Below are 24849 nucleotides of genomic sequence, written 5' to 3'. Positions count from 1 at the left end.
AGAAAACTATAAGTCTACATCACGTAAATGGCTTAGGCTACTAGATTAAAACTGAAATTGAATAATATAAAAACGAAATATATGTATTTTTTATCAAACTGAAACTAAATAAAAATGAGTAAATCAAGTCTGAAAACAAACAGAAACTAAACTGAATTTCAAATAAAAATATTTAAAAAACGAAAATTAAATCGACCTTGCGAGGAGGCATGACTGCAGATCCAGGTATGGGAGAGGAGAGATGTGAGGGTGGAAGGCTGTTTGTCAGGAATAACAAGAGTAGTGGAGGAACGGAGGAAAAGAGGAGACCAGTAGCCTCCTCATTACAGCTCAGTGTCAGGGTAAACACGTCAGATGTCAGAGGCAGAGACACCGCAGGACCCGGTGATGCCTTTGCATTTTTGTGAATACATTAATTACGATGAGGAGGGGATGAGATGAGACACAATGAAGGACACGGTGTCAACCATTGTGATTGAAGAGCTTCTCTCTTATTGTTCATCTCTTTTTTTCTCGCCACCTCTTCATCTTAGTAGATGAGGATCAGCAGCTGAGGTTATCACAGGTTATTGTGATCAGTAGTTAGAGTAAAGTCCTTTGTATCTGCTTGTCTCAGCAATTCAGTTGATCAATACGTCAAGTGAAATCTGAAATGTTAAATTGATTAAGATATTGAACAAGACTGATCCTAAATGGCCTATTGGAGTCCTATTGAAGGTCATCTAGGGCCAATCTCAAAAATATATTGAGAAGTTTAGGAATAGATTTCTGTCAAAACACAAGACCTAGCTTGTTCGTTAATTGAAGAAACCCTGACAGAGAAAGACAGAGACAAAAAGAGAGAGGGGGGGGGGGAGTGGGAGAGCGAGATAGACTAACCTACTAAGTTCAGAGGCAGACTGTGAAGGTCTGATGCACAGACAAACTTTTTCCACAGAACAGATTAGAGCCTCTGCAGAGAGAGAGGTGGGTGGATGGATAAGTAGGACGAAGCCGCTCTGATAGAGCAGACCCTGGTCCCTAACTCCCTGAGCTACTCCACAAAGTCTGAAGGAGAATCCCATAATATATAACACATGACACACACATACATACGAACACACACACAAAATACACTAACACACAAGCATGCGGGTACAGACGTACACGCGAGCACACACACACACACACACACACTCACCTTCACACACTCACTCACACACTCACACACACAGAAGCTGAAACTGAAGCCACACATGGGATTTCATTACTGGAGAGAACTATGGGGCTAGCGAGCATTGAGGATGTTACAGAGATTACTCCTGCAGGAGTAAGAGATGTCAGAGCGCAGGTGCTTCCAGGCTAACAATTCAAACAATAGCATCATGGGGCTCCAGAGGTGGCACCCATATGCCCTCTGTTGCAGCTGCATCCCCCAGACCACAACAACCCTTGGATCACCTCTGACATAATGCAGACACATGAACATTCCAGAGAGATTCATTGAATAGTTGATAATCTAATTTGAGTGGGTTACATTAGAACCACTATTGTGAGGTCAATTCACCTCAACCACTGTAGAAAACAAAGTGATCGCATGGTTAACATTACACTTGTGTTTCCAGGGAAGTGAAGACAAAGGAGCTGCGTGTCGCACGAATGTAAATAAACAAATACTAATCTAAGCCAGCCTACCCACACAGTACCAACGATGAACTCTAACCCCTGGCTCACTGGGTCTATCTGCCTACAGGCAGGCAGCCACAATCTTGGTCGACCGGGAGTCGTCCTGTTCTTGGTAGACCAAGAGTCGTTCTGTTCAACATGTTTAAACATATTTTTCCATAGACAGACACACCCTATGTGTTTGAATAAAACCAACTACATATGCACTGAGCTTGTCTGATGCTTTAAGCACACAATTTGATTAAATAATTAAGACACACACAAACGCAACAATTTCCTCCATTTAGTTTCTTAATTGTTTCTGACTGAAAAGTTCTGTTACTGAAATCCCTAATTTGTTTAGGAAAAACATTCCCTATTCCCTCAACCCTTGCTCTCTTGACATTAAACATGGTAGCATTGCATGCATGTGACCAATAATGGAGGCGGAGGACATAAAAAATAAACTCAAAACGGGCAAATGTTTACTGGTTTCTCAGGAGGGAAAAGGGAAGTCAGATCTGTGGAAGACATTTGACTTCGTTGTGGAAACTTCTGGAGATCAAGAAAATGGAGGGTATAGAAGAAAGTGTTGCGTAAATATTATTTGTGCCAAACAGTTGCTATTAAGATTACAATATTATTATTATTTATTATTTATTATTATTATTTTCTGACCATTTGGAACAGAGTAAACAACACTCAATAAATAAGTGTACCAGAGAGTCTGTTCTAACGGGGAAAAGATGCACTGTATAAAGCCTTTATTACAGCAGACAGAAACAGTTGCATGCATTCGTGAATTGCGGTTTATTTCTTGTTTAGGCTAATTATTCAAAGCTCCCTTTGTTATTTAATTTTAAAACTAAAATGGTTGATTGCATTTCAAAGCATGAATGTCTCGTATGCTGTGTGATGGCATGAATGTCTCGTATGCTGTGTGATGGCATGAATGTCTCGTATGCTGTGTGATGGCATGAATGTCTCGTATGCTGTGTGATGGCATGAATGTCTCGTATGCTGTGTGATGGCATGAATGAATGAATGATTGATACAGTAGCCTATATATTGAAATACAGGCCTAAGTTACGGTATTAAGACTAAACAGGACACTCTCTTAAACCTACAGCTCAATGCTGGTTATACAAGGCTACTATACAAAGCCTACTAACGATAACAACAGTACTTTTATTATTTTAATAATGATCATAATTGTAATAATATCAATAAGAAGGAGAAAAAGAAGGGCATAGGCGCGAGAGCTGCGTGCATATTATGTGTGACAAACAGGTGCTGTTAGATTACATTATAATTGTTTTGCCTGTTTGTAACAGTATTAACAACAATAAATAATTATAAGTAACACCAGTCTGTTCTAATGAAAAATACGTTGTAACGCCATTATTACAGCATAGCAAAGATTAAAAACAGCCAAATCTGGGAAATTGCTTGATCTGAAATTTTGCGGTTGCATGAGTCTTGGTGCTCAAAATTAATGTTAGAAAAACTATTGGAACCATTTCCCTGTTTGACCACTAGGTTTTATGGGTATTATGACTCATACTGTTGTACTCTATACTTATCATGATGTTTCACCATTACACTGTCACTGACTTTTATAACATGTACGCCTGTAGTTTCTACTTATGTATGTAAGGGGACTGAGATTATTCATAGACACTCATTGAGACTCATCAAATGGTCAATCAACTACAAAGATGACCACAAAGGGCCTCCATTTAACTAGTTCCCAAAAGCTGGGGGGAGTTGACGGGAAGATGTGCCCTGTTGTGGTTGCTGTGGGTGGTTGGGTCCTGCTGACGGACGCATAGGTCTGACGATGGGTACCAACAACACTTGGAACCCATTAAGGGGACATGTGACTTAATCAGACTCTCTGACTGGTTAAACTCTATTTCAACATATCCTGCTTATTGTTGTCATGCACACCATAGTAATTTATGGGATCGCTGTGTGTGATGCACACTCACTAATTAACATTGGGGTGATCCTGAACATGATGCATGTGCCTGTACAATAAAAAACAACCGAGTAAATATGATCATGAAAATGCTTACAGTAAAATTGTATTGTGTGCTCATTAAAGTGTATATTGACTATACTGAAGTTCTGATACCATACACTGAGCACAATGACTATGCTAAACACAGAGTATATGGTAGTGAAAATGAGAATACTGAACAAAGCATAGGAAGACAGAGAAACAGACTGCTTTCTCACAGTAATTAGTGGTTGAGTCAATCAGCTCGGGTCTGTTTGCCTCTGGGTTGTTAACCAATCAAATGAGTCAGCCCGTGAAGAGACACATGTTCACCCTTAAAAGCCAAGGGCTTTCCAAGAGGTTCCCACACATCTCTTCTCTCTCATCTGAAAACTACACACATATCAATCAAACAATCAATCAATTAATCAATCAAATTGATTTATAAAGCCCTTTTCACATCAGCAAGATGTCACAAAGTGTTTATACAGAAACCCAGCCTAAATACATTCTCTATGGTATAGCTCCAGATATAATTTCTAATATAGTTTCCTCTTTCCTGGATTATACACTAGGCCAGCGTTATTCAAAGATGGCGCCGGAGGGGACGGCTGCCGTTTCATGGGCTCCTAACCAACTGTATTATATTGTTAGTTATTTCACGTTGTTTGTAAGTTATTTTGTACATAATGTTGCTGCTACCATCTCTTATGACCGAAAGTAACTTCTGGACATCAGAACAGCGATTACTCACCTCAAACTGAACAAAGATTTTTTCTTTAACGAGTCCGACACCAAGGATGTACTGCTTTCTCAGGAACGTGTCTGAATCCCTGTCATTTACATGAAGAAAAGACAGAGAAAAAGTGGGCGGAGGTCGGGCTGCCGTCTGAGAATTCGTAGGTGAGTGAGTAAACCTCCACTACCATCCGTTCTATTGGCCAACGTGAAATCACTGGAAAACAAAATGGACGATATACAATCAAAACTGTCCTACCAACGGGACAATAAAAACTGTAATATGTTATGTTTCACCGAGTCGTGGCTAAACAACGACACTGATATTATAGAGCTGGCAGGATTTCCCATGCATCAGCAGGACTGAGAAGCTACGTCTGGTAAGACGAAGGGAAGAGGGGTGTGTCTATTTGTCAATAACAGCTGGTGCGCGATGTCTAATAATAAAGAAGTCTCAAGGTATTGCTCGCCTGAGGTAGAGTACCTTATGATAAGCTGTAGACCACACTATCTACCAAGAGAGTTCTCATCTATATTATTCGTAGCCGCCTATTTACCACCAGAAACCGATGCTGGCACTAAGACCGCACTCAACCAACTCTATAAGGCCATAAGCAAACAAGAAAATGCTCATCCAGAAGCGGCGCTCCTAATGGCCAGGGGGTATAATGCAGGCAAACTTAAATACGTTTTACCTCATTTCTACCAGCATGTCACGTGTGCAACCAGAGGGGAAAAAAACTTTAGACCACCTTTACTCCACAGACAGAGACGCATACAAAGCTCTCCCTCTCCCTTCATTTAGAAAATCTGACCATAATTTTATCCTCCTGATTCCTGCTTACAAGCAAAAACTAAAGCAGGAGGTACCAGTGACTCGCTCAATACAGAAGTGGTCAGATGACGCGGATGCTACGCTACAGGAATATTTTGCTAGCATAGACTAGAATATGTTCCGGGATTCATCCAATGGCATTGAGGAGTATACCACCTCAGTCATCGCCTTCATCAATAAGTGCATCGACGACGATGTCCCCACAGTGACCGTACGCACATATCCCAACCAGAAGCCATGGAATACAGGCAACATCCGCACCGAGCTAAAGGCTAGAGCTGCCACTTTCAAGGAGCGGGACACTAATCCGGATGATTTTAAGAAATCTCGCTGCGCCCTCAGACGAACCATCAAACAGGCAAAGCGTCAATACAGAATAAGATTGCATCCTACTACACTGGCTCTGACTCTCGTCGGATGTGGCAGGGCTTGAAAACAATTACGGACTACAAAGGGAAACCCAGCCACGAGCTGCCCAGTGAAGCAAGCCTAACAGACGAGCATGCATACCAGCTGTTCCGGACGACTGTGTGATAACGCTCTCGGTAGCCAATGTGAGCAAGACCTTTAAACAGGTTAACATTCACAAAGCTGCGAGGCCAGATGAATTACCAGGACGTGTACTCAAAGCATGTGCGGACCAACTGGCAAGTGTCTTTACTGACATGTTCAACCTCTCCCTGACCGAGACTGTAATAGCTACATGTTTCAAGCAGACCACCATAGTCCCTGTGCCCAAGGAAGCGAATGTAACCTGCATAAATGATTACCGCCCCGTAGCAGTCACGTCGGTAGCCATGAAGTGCTTTGAATGTCTGGTCATTGCTCACATCAACAGTATCATCCTGGACACCCTAGACCCACTCCAATTTGTTTAACGCCCCAACAGATCCACAGATGACGCAATCTCAAATCGCACTCCACACTGCCCTTTGAGAAAGGGCAGAAGGAACACGTATGTGAGGATGCTGTTCATTGACTACAGCTCAGCGTTCAACACCATAGTACCCACAAAGCTCATCACTAAGTTAAGGATCCTGGGACTAAACACCTCCCTCTGCAACTGGATCCTGGACTTCTTGAGGGACCGTCCCCAGGTGGTAAGGGTAGGCAACAACACGTCTGCCTGCCACACTGATCCTCAACACTGGGGCCCCTCAGGGGTGCGTGCTTATTCCCCTCCTGTACTCCCTGTTCACCCATGACTGTGTGGCCAAACATGACTCCATCACCATCTTTAAGTTTGCTGACGACACAACAGTGGTAGGCCTGATTACCGACAACAATGAAACAGCCTATAGGGAGGAGGTCAGAGACCTGGTAGTGTGGTGCCACAACAACAACCTCTCCTTCAATGTGAGCAAGACAAACGAGCTGATCGTGGAATACAGGAAAAGGCTGGCCGAACAGGCCCCCCATTAACATCGACGGGGCAGTAGTGGAGCGGGTCAAGAGTTTCAAGTTCCTTGGTGTCCACATCACCAACGAGCTATCATGGTCCAAACACACCAAGACATTAATGAGGGCATGACAACACCTTTTCCCCCTCAGGAGACTGAAAAGATTTGGCATGGGTCCCCAGATCCTTAAAAAGTTCTACAACTGCACCATCGACAGCATCCTGACCGGTTGCATCACCGCCTGGTATGTTAACTGCTCAACATCTGACTGTAAGGAGCTACAGAGGGTAGTGCGAACGGCCCAGTACATCACTGGGGCCAAGCTTCCTGACATCCAGGACCTATTTACTAGGCGTGTCAGAGGAAAGCCCAAAAAATTGTCAAAGACTCCAGTCACCCAACTCATAGACTTCTCTCTGCTACCGCACGGCAAGCGGTACCGGAGCACCAAGTCTAGGACCAAAAGGCTCATTAACAGCTTCCACCCCCAAGCCATAAGACTGCTGAACAATTAATCAAATGGCCACCCGGACTATTTACATTGACCCCTATTTTATTGAGAAAGATAATTTGAAAAATAAATAAAATATTATAGAGTAAATGTATGTATTGGTTTCTTTTCATTTTGATGAGAGATTAAATGTGATGAATTGAAGGTTATTTGTTTATGTAAAAATATAAATGTAATGATTTTAAGGTTGTGCCATTACATTTGGGGTGGGTTGTGGTCGTGATAAATTCTTGAGAAAAAATGGGGTCCCCATAAATTCTGGCTGAAAAAAATGGGGTCCCCGCAGAAAAAGTATGAATTCCACTGCACTAGGCTATACTTACTGTTATCCAATCACTAGGCAACCTTGGCTTTTGGTCATGGTCCAAATCACTTGATTGGACTGATTATCTCAACTCCTGAACTGGGAATAGAGAGCAAATCAGTTCAGTCCAGACCAGATGTATTAGATCAGGTGATGCCTCCCTGTACAGGATGGATAGGAACAGATGGTTACACTGTGACCACTTGGCTTTCTGCTGTGTAGAGTCCAACTCCAGCCTCAAGGCTATGAAGTAGAGCAGAGCGCTTGCTCAGTGAGTGAGCCCGTGCGAGAGAAAGAGAGAGGGCTGTACGCCTGCTCTGATGAGGAAACACATAATCTAACAGAGCCATAATGGGGGACTGGGCAAACCCAGACCACAAAAACAGAGGCTGTCATACTGTGGTAGTTCAAAACGACCCTCACGCCCTAAAAAACAAGACATTATTGTTCAAAGCTCCATGGAGAAAAACCGTACAGCTAAGCAGGACTGGTTGGAAACGATCAGCCTATTTACCACACAGCATATAAAATTATACCGTTGTATATGGGGTGTATGTGACTCAGCACTCAACGCTGGCCACACGGTTCTGCTCCAGCTCCAAGGCGTGGAGCCTCCGGTCCGCTCTGGTCTGGTCTGGTAGCCCAGCTGATACGGCCTGGCGCAGCGGTCAGGAGTGGGCTGAAAGATAAAGACTCAGCTCATGCTCTTTAGGTACATTCCTCTGACTTGAAATGCAAACCAGCAACCCCAAAACCAAAGTGTGCCTAGCACTATGTGTCATTCAACTGTGCTCTTCCCAAACACCAACAAATACACTGTGGCCAAGGTAACGGGACACATCCCAAAAGCCCTTCCACCGCCGAAGATCATGGGAGCCTGAGAAGGAGGCTTGGCTGAGTGCACTGCTGTGATGTCTAACGGTCCACCACATTCCCTCCCTCATTCCTATGATGACTACCAGTAGTAATGTATGCCTTCTGTCGTGATTTAGGCCAGTCAAATGTGGAATAACAAACAGTCACAAACAGCAGCATGGAGTAATAATTCAGAGATAATAATCTGAGGTGTAATGTATGATATAACTGAAAGGTCTACAGAAAGGTCTGTCTGAGAACACACTTATACTGTTGCTTCCAAAGCAGATGTTTTTATGCTTTCCCCTGAAGACCATAAATCCACAGACCATTTTACTTTCATCCTGTCTCTTTGTCTGCTCCAGGCTCCTAGGATCATACACAAATACATTGTATTGAATCTCTCTCAACCCAACACAGCCCTCCGGGGGTATTTGTGGCAACGCAGGCATGCTGCAACATAGAAAAAAGGAGATTGAAAAAAGAACTAGCCAACAGGAAGCATAGCTATGACCTCTGTGTTGTCTGTGTTGGCTCTGGCCTGTGGAGCTTTCTGTGTTGCTATTGTCGTTGAGTTCATGAAGCGCTGGTTGGTTCAGTGTTTTAGTCATGTTTTTCAATAGCTTGCATCTCATATCGATAGTGTCTGTAACCTCTGGAGCTCTGAGACTGGGGCCTGGTCTCCAGGGTAAAACCAGCTTTTTGCTGCTGAACACCAGGATCCAGTTTCCCTGGCAGGAATGAAAAGCAGAGACAGGGCATGGCACAGTCTGGCATGTTGCTACACCGCATACCCAGTGACTTCACCTGGCTAGTGTAGCTAGTTAATGAAATGACCTGTTCTGAGAAACATCAATCAGGTCACCAGTGCGGTTTTTGCTTCCACAGTGCTGGATTGGACAGCATCACAATACTTGTACCTGCTGAATATAGACAGAGCCAACAACATACACTTGAAACCAGTGCTACGATGAATCTAGAAATAACCTGGGTCAAGAACTCAGGCCAGTGGGGCAGCCAGGCACAGGGCCAGCTGCAGCTTCTGATTGGCCATATGGCCGGCAGCTTCCTGGTGAGAGGTCATTGGAGACCACTCTTCAGAGGAAGGAATCACCAGAAAGTGTCACTGCCCCACATCAAGATATCCATCACTGGAATAGACAGCATAGCACAGACACATTATATGCTGTTAAGTACCTGATTGGAGGGGCCAGATCCCTCTATGTAACCACTAATCGTCTTAAAACTCTAAACTCCAAGAGCCCCTGAGTTTCCCCCTTTTAAATGCTACTCCTACTCTTTATGGTCAAAGAGGAAAGTAATATGAAATTACTCCTGTGATTCCTGTTTTACAAGGTTGTTAGGTAACAGAAGACACTATGGTGTCAGAGGAGCCTGAGGCCAGAGGGGGCCTGGGGGTCAGAGTTCAGGACAGTACCTAATATCCCTGATGACTGGCGGTGGGCAGGCAGGCAGGGGAAACCCCTGCATGTGCAGCGGGGAGCAAGAAGCTGGCATTTACCAGGTTCAGAATGCTCCTATCTGACTGTTATCAATCAAACCAATCAAACCAACCATCTGACAAATAACCCCTCACTTTGCCATCAGGAAAACTGCTTGTCCCTGAGGGACTGAATGTGTATGTGGGTGAGAAAAAAGGGAGGTTAACACTATAGCTTCTCTCACTAATTAACATCACTCATCCTCAGATGTCACTAACGACCTGAGCCTCACAGCTCATTTTGGTCATTAGTACTGAATCCTCCTTTAGCATACTTAGAAAACATAATTGAGGGCATTTCTTTTCTCCACTGTAATTAACCAGTAGTCTTTTTTTCTCTGATCCAATGGAGCGTCATGGCGAAGTCTCAGTCTGTGTGACTGACTGGGTGATCGAAATGGAACTGTCTCTTTTTATGGACTACAGCAAGAACAAGAACCTTTGTACTACTAAACAGCATACTCTCACATTTATTTCAAATAAGACCACCCACCTGGCACAAACTGGTTGAATCAACGTTTTTTCAACGTAATTTGTCAACGTATTGTTACATTGGATTTGCAAAAAGGTGATATTTCAAACCACAGGATTATGTTGTCATAGTAACCAAGTTTCAACATAGACAAACCTTGTATAAAATATGTTGAATTTGTAGTTTTGAAACAACGGCAGATCTTCATTGTTATATCCACTATCAAAAAAAGACAAATAGGAATGGCAGCATCTCCGACTGGAGAATTGATCTATCTACAGCTACCTCTTGGCCTCCCATCCATAGTTTTAACCAAGCCCAGCAGCCCTGGCCTTGGTTAAAACTACTACCAATGTAGTAGAGAGATCTCACTGTTGCTACTGAAGTCATTCCAAACTGTAGATTTAACAGAGCAAATAAAATGTAACCATACTCTATAAGTCATATATAATCAATTATACTATTTAGGCCTTTAATATTATAGCATTTGTGAAGTCATCTAAAAGTAGACAATAAATATAGGCCTATTGTTTCAAGCTTTGGTTGATTTAAAATGTATTTTTCAAGTTAACAATTCATATGTTGGATTCACGTCTCCATCTCAACCAAAAACCGATGTTAAAGAATAGGACTAAATCAAATCAAACTTTATTTAAACTGCATTTAAAGTTTGATTTGATTTAGTCCTATTCTTTAACTTGGATGTAATTCCAACATATCAATTGTATTTTGTAGAAAAACTGGATGTTGAATTTTGTTTGGTTGTCAACACAACCAAATATATACATTTCAAGGAGATCTTCTGCTTGTATAGTTCCATCAGTTCCTCTCATTTAGTCTGGCTTTAATTCCAGTTTGTCTACAAATTAATATTTGATATGTTAGATTCACATCTCCATCTCTACCAAAAAGTTAAAGAATAGGACTAAATCAAATCAAACTTTAAATGCACTTTAAATAAAGTTTGATTTGATTCAGTCCTATTCTTTAACTTTGATGTTTGGTTGAGATGGAGACATGAATCCAACATATAAATTATTATTTTGTAGACGAAGTGGTATTAAAACCAGACTTAGTCAGTGACACAAAATATAAATCTCCTTAAAATGTTGATATTTGGTTGCGTTGACAACCAAACACAATTTAATATCACCTTTGCAGTACAGTCAACAAGTTAACAAATTCTAAGTTGGATTCACGGCTCCAACTAAACAAAAAATAAAAGTTAAAGAATAGGATTAGGCCAGTGGCTCAAATGAAGCTATCCAAGCAATAGATAGGCCTACATGTCCTTTAAATGTTGATGTTTGGTTGCGTTGTCAACGTGTGTATTACTTTTGTAATACAGTAAATACCATAACGTTAAGGCTACGTTACAAACGAATGTAACAGTATTTATTCAACCTAAAGTGAGTAACACATCCATGGCCACATTTTGAGGTTACTGTAACTATTAATGTCTTCTTATGTAATTCTAGAAGCGTGCATGCTCAACATAGCATGCAAAGGTCGTAGATCTGTGGAGATCTTCACAATTGCTATAATAATCAGTGCAGAATCTCGACCAGCATTGATCACTTGAACTATGTATTTTTAATGAAAATCTCAACTACAATCCAGTTCATTTAGTTGTGCTATTAGATGAAGCACAGGGATAACACATTAAGTTGTTGTACAAATACAAAATATCTGACATTGTATTCCCATTTGAACTTTGTTGTGATTTTAAATGCTTGAAAGCGCAGTGATAACACCAAAAAGTTGTAATCTAAGTGTGTTATCATTGCGCTTTTAAGCATTTAAAAGCACAACAAATTGTTATATTTTCCCCCCCCCCCCCCTTTTTCTCCCCAATTTCATCATATCCAATTACGATCTTGTCTCATCGCTGCAACTCGGAAGAGGCGAAGGTCGAGTCATGTGTCCTCCGAAACATGACCCGCCAAACCGCGCTCCTAAACACTCGCCCGCTTAACCAGGAAGCCAGTCGCACCAATGTGTCAGAGGAAACACCGTTCAACACCGTTCAACTGACTACCGAAGTTAGCCTGAAGGTGCCCGGCGCACCACAAGGAGTCGCTACAACGCGATGAGCCAAGTAAAGCCACTCGGGAGGCAGGATAGTTATAATTCAATAGACTCCTGGCTTTTTTTGGAGAGGATGAATAAAGGTTGAATTCTCATTCTCATCAACCAAATATTACCCACATTTCCACGTTGAAATGAGGTGGTGTGCCCAGTGGGCAGTGTCGAACTGTAGACTAATTTATGCATGTGAGACGAGTCTCTAACATGTCAATAGGATAAATGACCTTGAAACCTGAGGCAGAGAATAGTCTTTTGTCAGGCTTTGGTGTCTGTAAGAACTCCGCTTTCCATAGTGGCGTTACTAGGTTACCACTGTTTTCCCTCTATGTGCTCCCCAGGCCTCTGTTATTCCAGATTTTCTGCTAGGGTGCTGCTCTGTGGGCTGAATAAGGGAGAAGGAAACAAGGGGAAGAGACAGGAAACTGATCCTGACATCCACATTTCATCCCCAGGATCAAGGTCAAAGGTGGCAGTCATGTACCTGATGGGAGTAATAGAGAACGTGAGGAGGTGAGGAACAGGGTTTCAGATGTTTGAGCATGTGAGCGCGCAAACTATTTCACAATTACCGCTAACCTGGAATCTGACCAATGACCTGTGTGGTCTAGAATTACAGACTTATGTAAGAGACACTGTACAGTACTCTGAAGCTTTCAGTTGATAACTGTTATGTTCGTCTCTGTGCTTTCATCCCCCCAACCCAAACACACTAACACAGACACACAACGCAAGAAGACTCTGCCATGAGAAGCCCATTTGATGGCAGTCAGCTTCCAGTGAAGCAGCAGAGATGAGAACAACATCAACAACAACAGAGGCAGTGAGCAGTAAGTCAGCTCAGCCCAGATTCTGTCAGAAGGCACCCTGGCCCCAGCCTCCCTGTGGGAACACGATCAGTAGTTATTGGGGACTCAATTATAGTGAAATGTCTGCCACAGCACACACTATGACTACAGAGAGCCTGGAAGCAAATAATTCCATATATCCTCTGAACAGCCACCTCATTCACTTCCTTTTAGGTTCATCAGACAATAACAGTTCCCTGTGAAACCCATACTGAGACACTTGACCTCATTGGACATTCTTAACCCAGTTTGAAATCTGCTGCTGTCATCATACCTGCCTGGCTGGCTGGGACAATAACAGAGGACACATTTAGGCTTGGCCGCTACAACACTGCTCTCTAGTGGTCCATGTCCCTTAATATGGTAGTCACAGACTACTAGTAAACTGCTGTGCTCACTGCTGTTGAGTGTAGAGTTGATCTTAATACAGTACTAAATAAAATGATTACCAACACTGTTTATACCCTATTCCATAGCGATGCGAATATTAGTAATTTAGATACCACATGTCAAAGTAAAACAGGAAAGTGATGCCTCTTTCTCAGGTAATGTGGTCCTGTGATAATGTGGTCCTCTGTAGCTATGTGGTCCTCTGTAGCTGTGTAGTCCTATGTAGCTCAGTTGGGAGAGCATGGCTCTTGCAATACCAGGATAGTGGGTTTGATTCCTGGGACCACCCACATGCAAAAAATAAAAATCTGTAAGTCACTTAGGATGAAAGTGGCTGCTAAATGGCATATATTAATATGGGAGTTCTAGAGGAAGACCTCTGTAGAAAAAAATACCTGTGGATGCACACAATGTTTTTTCGGTTTTATCCATAGTGCAACTGCGTAACAATACAGTATGGGAAAGTTTGGTGTAATGGATGTTGTCATCGTTGGTGACCTGAAGGAATGTTTGGCCTTTTTTCACATGGATACAAGATGGTTCAAGATGGAGCTGACAGAGAGGGCTGCCTCGCTTCTAGTTCTTAGCAAACTTTGCAGTATTTTGTTTTTTTATGTATTATTGCTTATTGCTTACCCAGAAAATGTTATGTGTTATTACATACAGCCGTGAAGAACTATTGGATATCAGAGCAGCCGTAACTCACCAGCACTACCAGCATTATGCCCAGGAATAAGACTTTCCCGAAGCAGATCCTTTGTTCGCACCACCCAGGGCAATTGAACTGATTCCAGAGGCCGCCCCAAAACAATGCTGGCAGAGAAGAGGAATTCGGAGCGGTCTTCTAGTCAGACTTAGGAGGCGAAAACACCACCCACTGCTTCCGAGTATATTACTCACTAATGTTCAGTCCCTGGATAACAAGGTTGATGAGATCAGGGCAAGGGTTTCTTTCCAGAAAGACATCAGGGATTGTAACATACTCTGTTTCACAGAAACATGGCTCTCTCGGGATATACTGTCGGAGTCGGTCCAGCCATCTGGATTCTCAGTTCATCGCGCCGACAGGAATAAACATCTCTCCGGGAAGAAGGGCGGGGGTGTATGTTTCATGATTAACGACTTGTGGTGAATTTGCCATAACATACAGGAACTCAAGTCTTTTTGTTCACCAGACCTAGAATACCTCACAATCAAATGCAAACCGTATTATCTCCCAAGAGGATTCTCTTCGGTTATTGTCACAGCCGTGTATATCCCCCCTCAAGCCGATACCACGACGGCCCTCAAGGAACTTCAATGGACTTTATGCAAACTGGAAACCATATATCCTGAGGCTGCATTTATTGTAGCTGGGGATTTAAAAAAAGCGAATTTGAGGAAAAGGCTACCTAAAATCTATCAGCATATGGACTGTAGTACTCGCGCTGGAAAAACACTCAACCATTGTTACTCCAACTTCTGGGATGCATACAAGGCCCTCCGTTGCCCTCCTTTTGGCAAATCTGACCACGACTCCATTTTGCTCCTCCCTTCCTATAGGCAGAAATTCAAACAGGAAGTACCCGTGCTAAGGACTATTCAACGCTGGTCTGACCATTCGGAATCCACGCTTCAAAACTCTTTTCATCACGCAGACTGGGATATGTTCAAGGTAGCTTCCGAGAATAATATTGCCATATACACTGAGACGGTCACAGAGTTTATCAAGAAGTGTATAGGAGATGTTGTACCCACTCTGACTTATAAAACCTACCCTCACTAGAAACTGTGGAAAGATGGCAGCATTCGTGCAAAACTGAAAGCGCGAACCATCGCATTTAACCATGGCAAGGTGACTGGGAATATGGCAGAATGCAAACAGAGTAATCATTCCCTCCGCAAGGCAATCAAACAGGAAAAACGTCAGTATAGAGACAAAGTGTAGTCGCAATTCAACGGCTGAGACAAAAGACGTATGTGGCAGGGTCTACAGACAATCACAGACTACAAAAGGAAAACCAGCCACATCGCGGACACCGACGTCTTGCTTCCGAACAAGCTAAACCCATTCTTCGCCTGCTTTGAGGACAACACAGTGCCACTGACGCGGCCAGCTACCAGGGATTGTGGGTTCTCCCTCTCCGTGGCCAACGTGAGTAAGACATTTAAATGTGTTAACTCTTGCAAGGCTGCCGGCCCAGATGGCATCCCTAGCCGCGTCCTCAGAGCATGCGGAGACCAGCTGGTTGGTGTGTTTAAGGACGTATTCAACCTCTCCCTATCCCAGTCTGCTGTCCCCACATGCTTTCAAGAGGGCCACCATTGTTCCTGTCCCTAAGGTAACTGAACAAAATGACTATCATCCCGTAGCACTCACTTCTGTCATCATGAAGTGCTTTGAGAGACTAGTCAAGGATCATATCACCTCCACCTTACCTGCCACCCTAGACTCACTTCAACTTGCTTACTGCCCCAATAGGTCCACAGACAATGCAATCGCCATCACACTGCACACTGCCCTATCCCATCTGGACAAGAGGAATACCTATGTACTGTAAGAATGCTGTTCATTGACTATAGCTCAGCATTCAACACCATAGTACCCTCCAAACTCATCGTTAAGCTCGAGGGCCTGGGTCTGAACCCCGCCCTGTGCAATTGGGTCCTGGACTTCCTGATGGGAAGGTAGGAAAAAACACCTCCACTTCGCTGATCCTCAACACTGGAGCCCCACAAGGGTGCGTGCTCAGCCCCCTCCTGTACTCCCTGTTCACCCATGACTGCGTGGCCATGCACGCCTCCAACTCAATCATTAAGTTTGCAGACGACATAACAGTAGTAGTCTTGATTACCAACAACGACGAGACAGTCTACAGGGAGGAGGTGAGGACTCTGGGATTGTGATGTCAGGAAAATAACCTCTCACTCAATGTCAACAAAACAAAGGAGATGATTGTGGACTTTAGGAAAGAGCAGAGGAAGCACCCCCCACATCGATGGGACAGCAGTGAAGAAAGTGGAATGTTTTAAGTTCCTCGGCGTACATATCACAAACAAACTGAAATGGTCCACCCAGACAGACAGTGTGGTGAAGAAGACGCAACAGCGCCTCTTCAACCTGAGGAGGCTGAAGAAATTTGGCTTGGCACCTAAAACCCTTAAACTTTTACAGATGCACAATTGAGAGCATCCTGTCGGACTGTATTACCTCCTGGTACGGCAACTGCACCACCCACAACCGCAGGGCTCTCCAGAAGGTGGTGCGGTCTGCACAACGCATCACTGGAGGCAAACGTCTTTTTTTAATTAACCTTTATTTAACCAGGTAGGCCAGTTGAGAACAAGTTCTCATTTACAACTGCGACCTGGCCAAGATAAAGCAAAGCAGTGCGACACAAACAACAACACAGAGTTACAAATGGAATAAACAAACGTACAGTCAATAACACAATAGAAAAAGTCTATATACAGTGTGTGCAAATGGAGTGAGGAGGATAGGCAATAAATAGGCCATAGTAGCGAAGTAATTACAATTTAGCAAATTAACACTGGAGTGATAGATGTGCAGATGATGATGTGCAAGTACAAATACTGGTGTGCAAAAGAGCAAAAAGGTAAATAAAAACAATATGGGGATGCGGTTGGGAGATTGGATGGGCTATTTACAGATGGGCTGTGTACAGCTGCAGCGATCGGTAAGCTGCTCAGATAGCTGATGCTTAAAGTTAGTGAGGGAGATATAAGTCTCCAAGTTCAGCGATTTTTGCAATTCGTTCCAGTCATTGGCAGCAGAGAACTGGAAGGAAAGGCAGCCAAAGGAGGTGTTGGCTTTGGGGATGACCAGTGAGATATACCTGCTGGAGCGCGTGCTACGGGTGGGTGTTGTTATGGTGACCAGTGAGCTGAGATAAGGTGGAGCTTTAACTAGCAAAGACTTATAGATGACCTGGAGCCAGTGGGTCTGGCGACGAATATGTAGCGAGGGTCAGCCGACGAGAGCATACAGGTTGCAGTGGTGGGTGGTATATGGGGCTTTGGTGACAAAGAGGCTATTTTGTAAATGACATTGCCGAAGTCGAGGATCGGTAGAATAGTCCGTTTTACGAGGGTATGTTTGGCAATGTGAGTGAAGGAGGCGTTGTTGCGAAATAGAAAGTCGCTTATAGATTTCATTTTGGATTGGAGATGTTTAATATGAGTCTGGATGGAGAGTTTACAGTCTAGCCAGACACCTAGGTATTTGTAGTTGTCCACATATTCTAAGTCAGAACCGTCCAGAGTAGTGCTGTTAGTCGGGCGGGCGGGTACGGGCAGCAATCGGTTGAAAAGCATGCATTTAGTTTTACTAGCGTTTAAGAGCAGTTGGAGGCCACAGAAGGAGTGTTGTATGGCATTGAAGCTTGGTTGGAGGTTTGTTAACACAGTGTCCAAAGAAGGGCCAGATGTATACAGAATGGTGTCGTCTGCATAGAGGTGGATCAGGGAATCACCCGCAGCAAGAGCGACATCGTTGATATATACAGAGAAAAGAGTGTCCAAGAATTGAACCCTGTGGTAACCCCATAGAGAATGCCAGAGGTCCGGACAACAGGCCCTCCGATTTGACAAGTCTGCTAAACACGTGTATGTGACCAATAAAATTTGATTTGATTTAGATACATCCTCTAGGTGGCAGTGTTTCTCCATAATATGCAGTGGCTAGCAGAGACAGCATTAGTATAGTATGAGAAGAGGTTATTCACTGCACTATCCAAACTCATGTGATGCTTGAATTTAAAGCCTTGCAATTATTGTTTTGACTCTTAGATGCAGAGAACTCTGGTTAAGTGATATATGATGCCTGCCAACATACCATGAGAGGGTTAAACCAATCTATAAGAACACCTAACGGGGCTCCTGAGTGGCGCAGCAGTCTAAGGCACTGCATCTCAGTGCAAGAGGCGTCACTACAGTCCCTGGTTTGAATTCAGGCTGTATCACATCTGGCTGTGAATGGGAGTCCCATAGTGTGGCGCACAATTGGCCCAGCGTTGTCCGGGGTAGGCCGTCATTGTAAATAAGAACAGTCTCAGGACAGATAACATAGCAAAGAGACTTTTCTTTTTCTGGTAACACATAAGCAACCACACAAGCTAAGGCATTTGTCAGAAAGTGAATTGGGTCAAACAGAAGAGGGGTGTGGTGCGCGGGGGGGGTTCAGTGAATTGAAACTGTAAAGAGGTCAGCAGAGTGGCTGTGCCCCAGTGTCTCTGTGCCCTCCTCTCTTGGCTGGGCTCCAGCCGCCAGGCTCCAAGCCCCAGGCTCCAGGCTGCAGCCCCAGAGGGCCAGAGAACAGACCCAGTGGTCCCTGGTGGGGGGGCAGCAGGTACATTAGGAGGGGAGGAGGAGGTCCCCCTCGGTTCTTCTGCAAGGTTCACAAAGCCTGAATGGCCACCAGGCCTGGGGCCTTCATTAGTGCCACACAGAGGGCCCACAGGAGCCCCAGTGAACCCCCTCCGTCTCTCCCTAGCAAAGACACGACACCCACAACAAACCAACTTGGCAAAGCTCAGACGGACACAAATGTTCCAGACGTGCATTTCTCATGTCTAATGACCCACTGTAATATAATCTTAATAATCTTTTATTAATGGTGCTTCTGATTGATGCATGTTAGTTCATATAAGATCTACTTATTCAACCATTCTATCAAAATATATCCCCCATTCTATTCTCCTATGAGAAAGAGCACATTCTATGTACATGCATGTGGATGTCTGTTGATCAGGGTTGGGGTCAATCCATTTAATTTCCAGTCAATTCAGAAAGTAAACCAAATTCCAATTCCAATTCCACATTTTCCTCATTGAAAAGCATTGAAGGGAATTGGAATTTCGGTTTACTTCCTGAATTGACTGGAATTTTAACTGAATCGAGCCCAAGCCTGCTGTTTACATTTTAATAATTTAGCCAGTGACTTACAGTTAGTGCATTCATCTTAAGATAGCTAGATGGGACAACCACACATCACAGGCATAGTAAGTACACTTTTCCTCAATAAAGTAGTTATCAGCAAGGGGGGGGGGGGGGGGGGGGGTGTCAAGTACAAGTGATGATTCAGGAAAGTTGTATTTGTTTTTATTTGTTTTTTTGGGGGGGGGGGGGGGGTCGAGGTGAGGAGGTGGATTATTTAAGATACTCTTTAAAGAGGTAGGGTTTTAGGAAGATGGGCAGGGACTTTCCTGTCCTAGCCTCAGGGGGAAGCTGGTTCTACCATTGGGGTACCAGGATAGAGAAGAGCTTGGAGTGGGCTGAGGGGAGCTGGCCTCCCATAGGGAAGGAAAGGAAAGGGGGATACCTAGACAGTTGAACTGAATGCATTCAACTGAAATGTGTCTTCCGCATTTAAACCAACCCGTCTGAATCAGAGAGGTGCAGGGGGCTGCCTTAATCAACATCCGGTGGGAGGGCCAATGTGTGTTGATACAGTAATCGTTATAGACAACCCCTAAACAAACAAATTAGCACACACATTACTGGAGTGGATTGAATGCTATTGGTATTATACAAAATGTGGTTTCCGTGGTTCTTTAGGGGAGACCACACCCCCACCAGCACGCCCAGCCCAAAGCGATTAAAAAAAACACTCTCCGCTGGCTCCAACACCCCTTCATGGCCAGTGAATTCAACAAGGATAGAAAAAATCTCAGTTGAATTGGCTGAAAGGGGGACAAAACAGAGGCCTAAATGTGATAGTGGGGGAGCACAGTTCCAGCCCAGGAGTCCTAAGTGAATGGGGTCTCTCGTGCGTGCGTGTGTGTCTGTGCCTGGGTGTGCTTGAACGCTTGTTTCTACATGTGTGTTTTTGGGAAGGTGCTTCTCCAAAGTTTCCAATGTAATTTTCATGAGAATGGCCTCTAGAATTTTATAAATGAACACACTATACTAAGGTCTAGGGCCATGCTCCCAATATCCATGGCATTCAAATGTCTACAGGCCCCCTGGTTAAACTCATTATCCCCATGCACCCTCGCTGGTTTGAAACCTCTTACACCAGACATTCGTGGGCTCTTCTAGGTCTTCAAAACCAGAATCCATGCCCTCAGATGTCAATAAGGGCTTGACCAGGATATCTGATTGCTTTTTAACCTGGTTGAATGTGTTTTTATGTTAGCATCAACTACTTGAATTTCTCGTAATGGGATAGAAAAGAGTCATGTGACTTGCCTTAATGTGTATTGACATCACGTGTTAAAGATTCAAAAGAACCTCTCTCTTTTAATGGGCAACAAGACCTGTATAGAGAACGTAACAGAAAGGCTAAGCCCATTATTTATTTATTTTTTATTTCACCTTTATTTAACCAGGTAGGCCAATTGAGAACAAGTTCTCATTTACAGCTGCGACCTGGCCAAGATAAAGCAAAGCAGTGCGACAAAAACAACACAGAGTTACACATAAACAAAAGTACAGTCAATAACACAATATATATATTTTTTAAATTAAATTAAGTGTGACAGACATAGATGTAGACCAATAGAAAGGGTCCATTCCTACCTCTCCACCACATCCTCCCCGCTCCAGCAGGTGAAGTCATCCACCACCATCTCACTCTCACAAAGCATCTCTGGCAAGGCAGAGAAGAAGGACCTGTAGCGTTGGATATAGCCCATAAACTCTCTGAGGTAGAGGAGAGAGCGAGGAAGAGGGAGAGATGAGAGGGAGAGCGGGTGGGGGGTGCTGATCATAACCACAATATCATAGAATCTAATGTATATTCATTGAGGTGCCATCAGACAGTATTCACACCCCTTGACTTTTTCCACATTTTGTTGTGTTACAAAGTGGGATTCAAATTGATTTCATTGTAATTTTGTTTGTCAACGATCTACACAAAATACTCTGTAATGTCAAAGTTTAAAAAAAAAGAGAGATGGAAAATGAAACACTAATATAACTTCATTAGATAAGTTTCCCACCCCCTGAGTCAATACATGTTAGAATCACCTTTGGCAGCAATTACAGCTTTAAGTTTTTCTGGATAAGTCTCTAAGAGCTTTGCACACCTGGATTGTAAAATATTTGCCCTTTATTCTTAAAAAATTCTTCAAGCTCATTGTTGATCATTTCTAGACAGCCATTTCCAAGTCTTAGCATAGATTTTAAAGCCGATTTAAGTCAAAACTGTAACTAGGTCACTCAGGAATATTCAATGTCATCTTGAAAAGCAACTCCAGTGCATATTTGGCCTTATGTTTTAGGTAATTGTCCTGCTGAAAAGTGAATTTGTCTCCCAGTGAATGTTGGAAAGCTGACTGAACCAAGTTTTCCCAATGATTTTGCCTGTGCTTAGCTCTATTCCGTTTATTTTTATCCTAAAAAACATCATTGTCCTTGCTGATGACAAGCATACCCATAACATGATGCAGCCATCACCATGCTTTAAGTGGTCTCAGCGATGTGTTGGATTTGCCACAAATATAACGCTTTGTGTTCAGAACAAAAAGTTAATTTATTTGCATTTTTTTTTTGCAGTATTACTTTACTTTAATGCAAACAGGATGCATGTTTCAACATATTTTTATTCTCTATAGGCTTCCTTCTTTTCAGTCTGTCATTTATGTTAGTATTGTGGAGTAACTACAGGGTTGTTGATACATCCTCAGTTACAGCCTTATTCTATAATTTATTCAATAATCCCCCCCCCCCCACCCCCCTCAAACTACACACAATACCCCATAATGACAAAGCAAAAACACGTTTTTAGATTATTTTGCACATTTATAGTAAAAAACAACTGAAATATCACATTTACATACAAATTCAGACTCTTTGCTCAGTACTTTGTTGAAGCACCTTTGGCAGCGATTACAGCCTCGAGTCTTCTTGGCTATGAAGCTACAAGCTTGGCACACCTGTATTTGGGGAGTTTATCCCATTCTTCTCTGCAGATCCTCTCAAGCTCTGTCAGGTTGGAGGGGGGAGTGACGCCACAGAATGATGCTGCCACCACCATAGTTCACTGTAGGAATGATGCCCGGTTTCCTCCAGTCGTGACGCTTGGCATTTAGGTCAAAGAGTTCAATCTTGGTTTCATCAATCCAGAGAATCTTGTTTCTCATGGTTTGAGAGTCCTTTAGGTGACTTTTGGAAAACTCCAAGCGGGCTGTCAAGTGCCTTTTACTAAGGAGTGGCTTCTGTCTGGTCACTCTACCATAAAAGCCGATTGGTGGAGTGCTGCAATCTACACACAATACCCCATAATGACAAAGCGAAAACTGTTTTTTAGACATTTTTGCAAATTATAAACCCCCCCAAAAAATAAATACCTTATTTACATAAGTATTCAGACCCTTTGCTATGAGACTTGAAATTCAGCTCAGGTGCATCCTGTTTCCATTGATCATCCTCGAGATGTTTCAACAACTTGATTGGAGTCCAACAATGGTAAAATCAATTGATTAGACCACTATTGTTTTCACTATATATTTTACCTCTTGGGGATGTTATTCGAAAACATAATGTTAACTTTCACTGATATGCGGATGACACACAGCTGTACATTTCAATGAAACATGGTGAAGCCCCAAAATTGCCCTCGCTAGAAGCCTGTGTTTCAGACATAAGGAAGTGGATGGCTGAAAATGTTATACTTTTAAACTCGGACAAAACAGAGATGCTTGTTCTAGGTCCCAAGAAACAAAGATATCTTCTGTTAAATCTGACAATTAATCTTGATGGTTGTAAAGTCATCTCAAATAAAACTGTGAAGGACCTCGGCGTTACTCTTGACCCTGATCTCTATTTTGACGAACATATCAAGACTGTTTCAAGGACAGCCTTTTTCCATCTACATAACATTGCAAAAATCAGAAATTTTCTGTCCAAAAATGATGCTGAAAAATTTATCCATGCATTTGTTACTTCTAGGTTAGACTACTGCAATGCTCTACTTTCCGGCTACACGGATAAAGCACTAAATAAACTTCAGTTAGTGCTAAATACGGCTGCTAGAATCCTGACTAGAACCAAGAAATTTGATCATATTACTCCAGTGCTAGCTTCCCTACACTGGCTTCCTGTTAAGGCAAGGGCTGATTTCAAGGTTTTACTGTTAACCTATAAAGCGTTACATGGGCTTGCTCCTACCTATCTTTCCGAGTTGGTCCTGCCGTACATACCTACACGTACGCTACGGTCACAAGACGCAGGCCTCCTAATTGTCCCTAGAATTTCTAAGCAAACAGCTGGAGGCAGGGCTTTCTCCTATAGATCTCCATTTTTATGGAATGGTCTGCCTACCCATGTGAGAGACGCAGACTCGGTCTCAACCTTTAAGTCTTTACTGAAGACTTATCTCTTCAGTAGGTCCTATGATTGAGTGTAGTCTGGCCCAGGAGTGTGAAGGTGAACGGAAAGGCTCTGGAGCGACGAACCGCCCTTGTTGTCTCTGCCTGGCCGGTTCCCCTCTACTGGGATTCTCTACCTCTAACCCTACTACAGGGGCTGAGTCACTGGCTTACTGGTGCTCTTTCATGCCGTCCCTAGGAGGGGTGCGTCACTTGAGTTACTGACGTGATCTTCCTGTCTGGGTTGGCGCCCCCCCTTGGTTTGTGCTGTGGTGGAGATCTTTGGGGGCTATACTCGGCCTTGTCTCAAGATTGTAAGTTGGTGGTTGAAGATATCCCTCTAGTGGTGCGGGGGCTGTGCTTTGGCAAAGTGGGTGGGGTTATATCCTTCCTGTTTGGCCCTGTCCGGGGGTATCATCGGATGGGGCCACAGTGTCTCCTGACCCCTTATGTCTCAGCCTCCAGTGTTTATGCTGCAGTGGTTTGTGTTGGGGGGCTAGGGCCAGTTGGTTATATCTGGAGTACTTCTCCTGTCTTATCCAGTGTCCTGTGTGAATTTAAGTATGCTCTCTCTAATTCTCTCCTCCCCCAGTCCACCTGGCCTTGCTGCTGTTCCAGTTTCAACTGTTCTGCCTGCAGTTATGGAACCCCTACCTGTCCCAGACCTGCTGTTTTCAACTCTTAATGATCGGCTATGAAAAGCCAACTGACATTTATTCCTGATTATTATTTGACCATGCTTGTCATTTATGAACATTTTGAACATCTTGGCTCTCTCTAATTCTCTCCTTCTCTCTTTCTTTCTCTCTCTCGGAGGAACTGAGCCCTAGGACCATACGTCAGGACTACCGGGCATGATGACTCCTTGCTGTCCCCAGTGTACCTGGCCTTGCTGCTGTCCCAGTTTCAACTGTTCTGCCTGCGGTTATGGAACCCCTACCTGTCCCAGACCTG

At 43.5% G+C, this 24849-nt stretch overlaps 1 protein-coding gene across 3 annotated transcripts in view; it reads right to left on the bottom strand.

Annotated features, from left to right (window-relative positions):
- Positions 1-24849, bottom strand: part of LOC129855243 (glypican-5-like) — a 149761-nt gene that overhangs the window by 88852 nt on the left and 36060 nt on the right. For 2 of the 3 annotated variants that reach the window (XM_055922675.1, XM_055922676.1), the window contains one exon: positions 21104-21226. In XM_055922675.1, coding sequence (XP_055778650.1) covers positions 21104-21226 — 123 coding nt within the window. Of the gene's footprint in view, positions 1-7970; positions 8114-21103; positions 21227-24849 lie in introns of all 3 variants that reach the window. The other variant, XM_055922677.1, reaches the window with a different exon arrangement.

Source organism: Salvelinus fontinalis, chromosome 5 (genome assembly GCF_029448725.1).
Source record: "Salvelinus fontinalis isolate EN_2023a chromosome 5, ASM2944872v1, whole genome shotgun sequence".
NCBI classification, from domain to species: domain Eukaryota; kingdom Metazoa; phylum Chordata; class Actinopteri; order Salmoniformes; family Salmonidae; genus Salvelinus; species Salvelinus fontinalis.
Note: the sequence above shows the minus strand (reverse complement) of the source record. Positions and strands in the feature narration are given on the sequence as shown.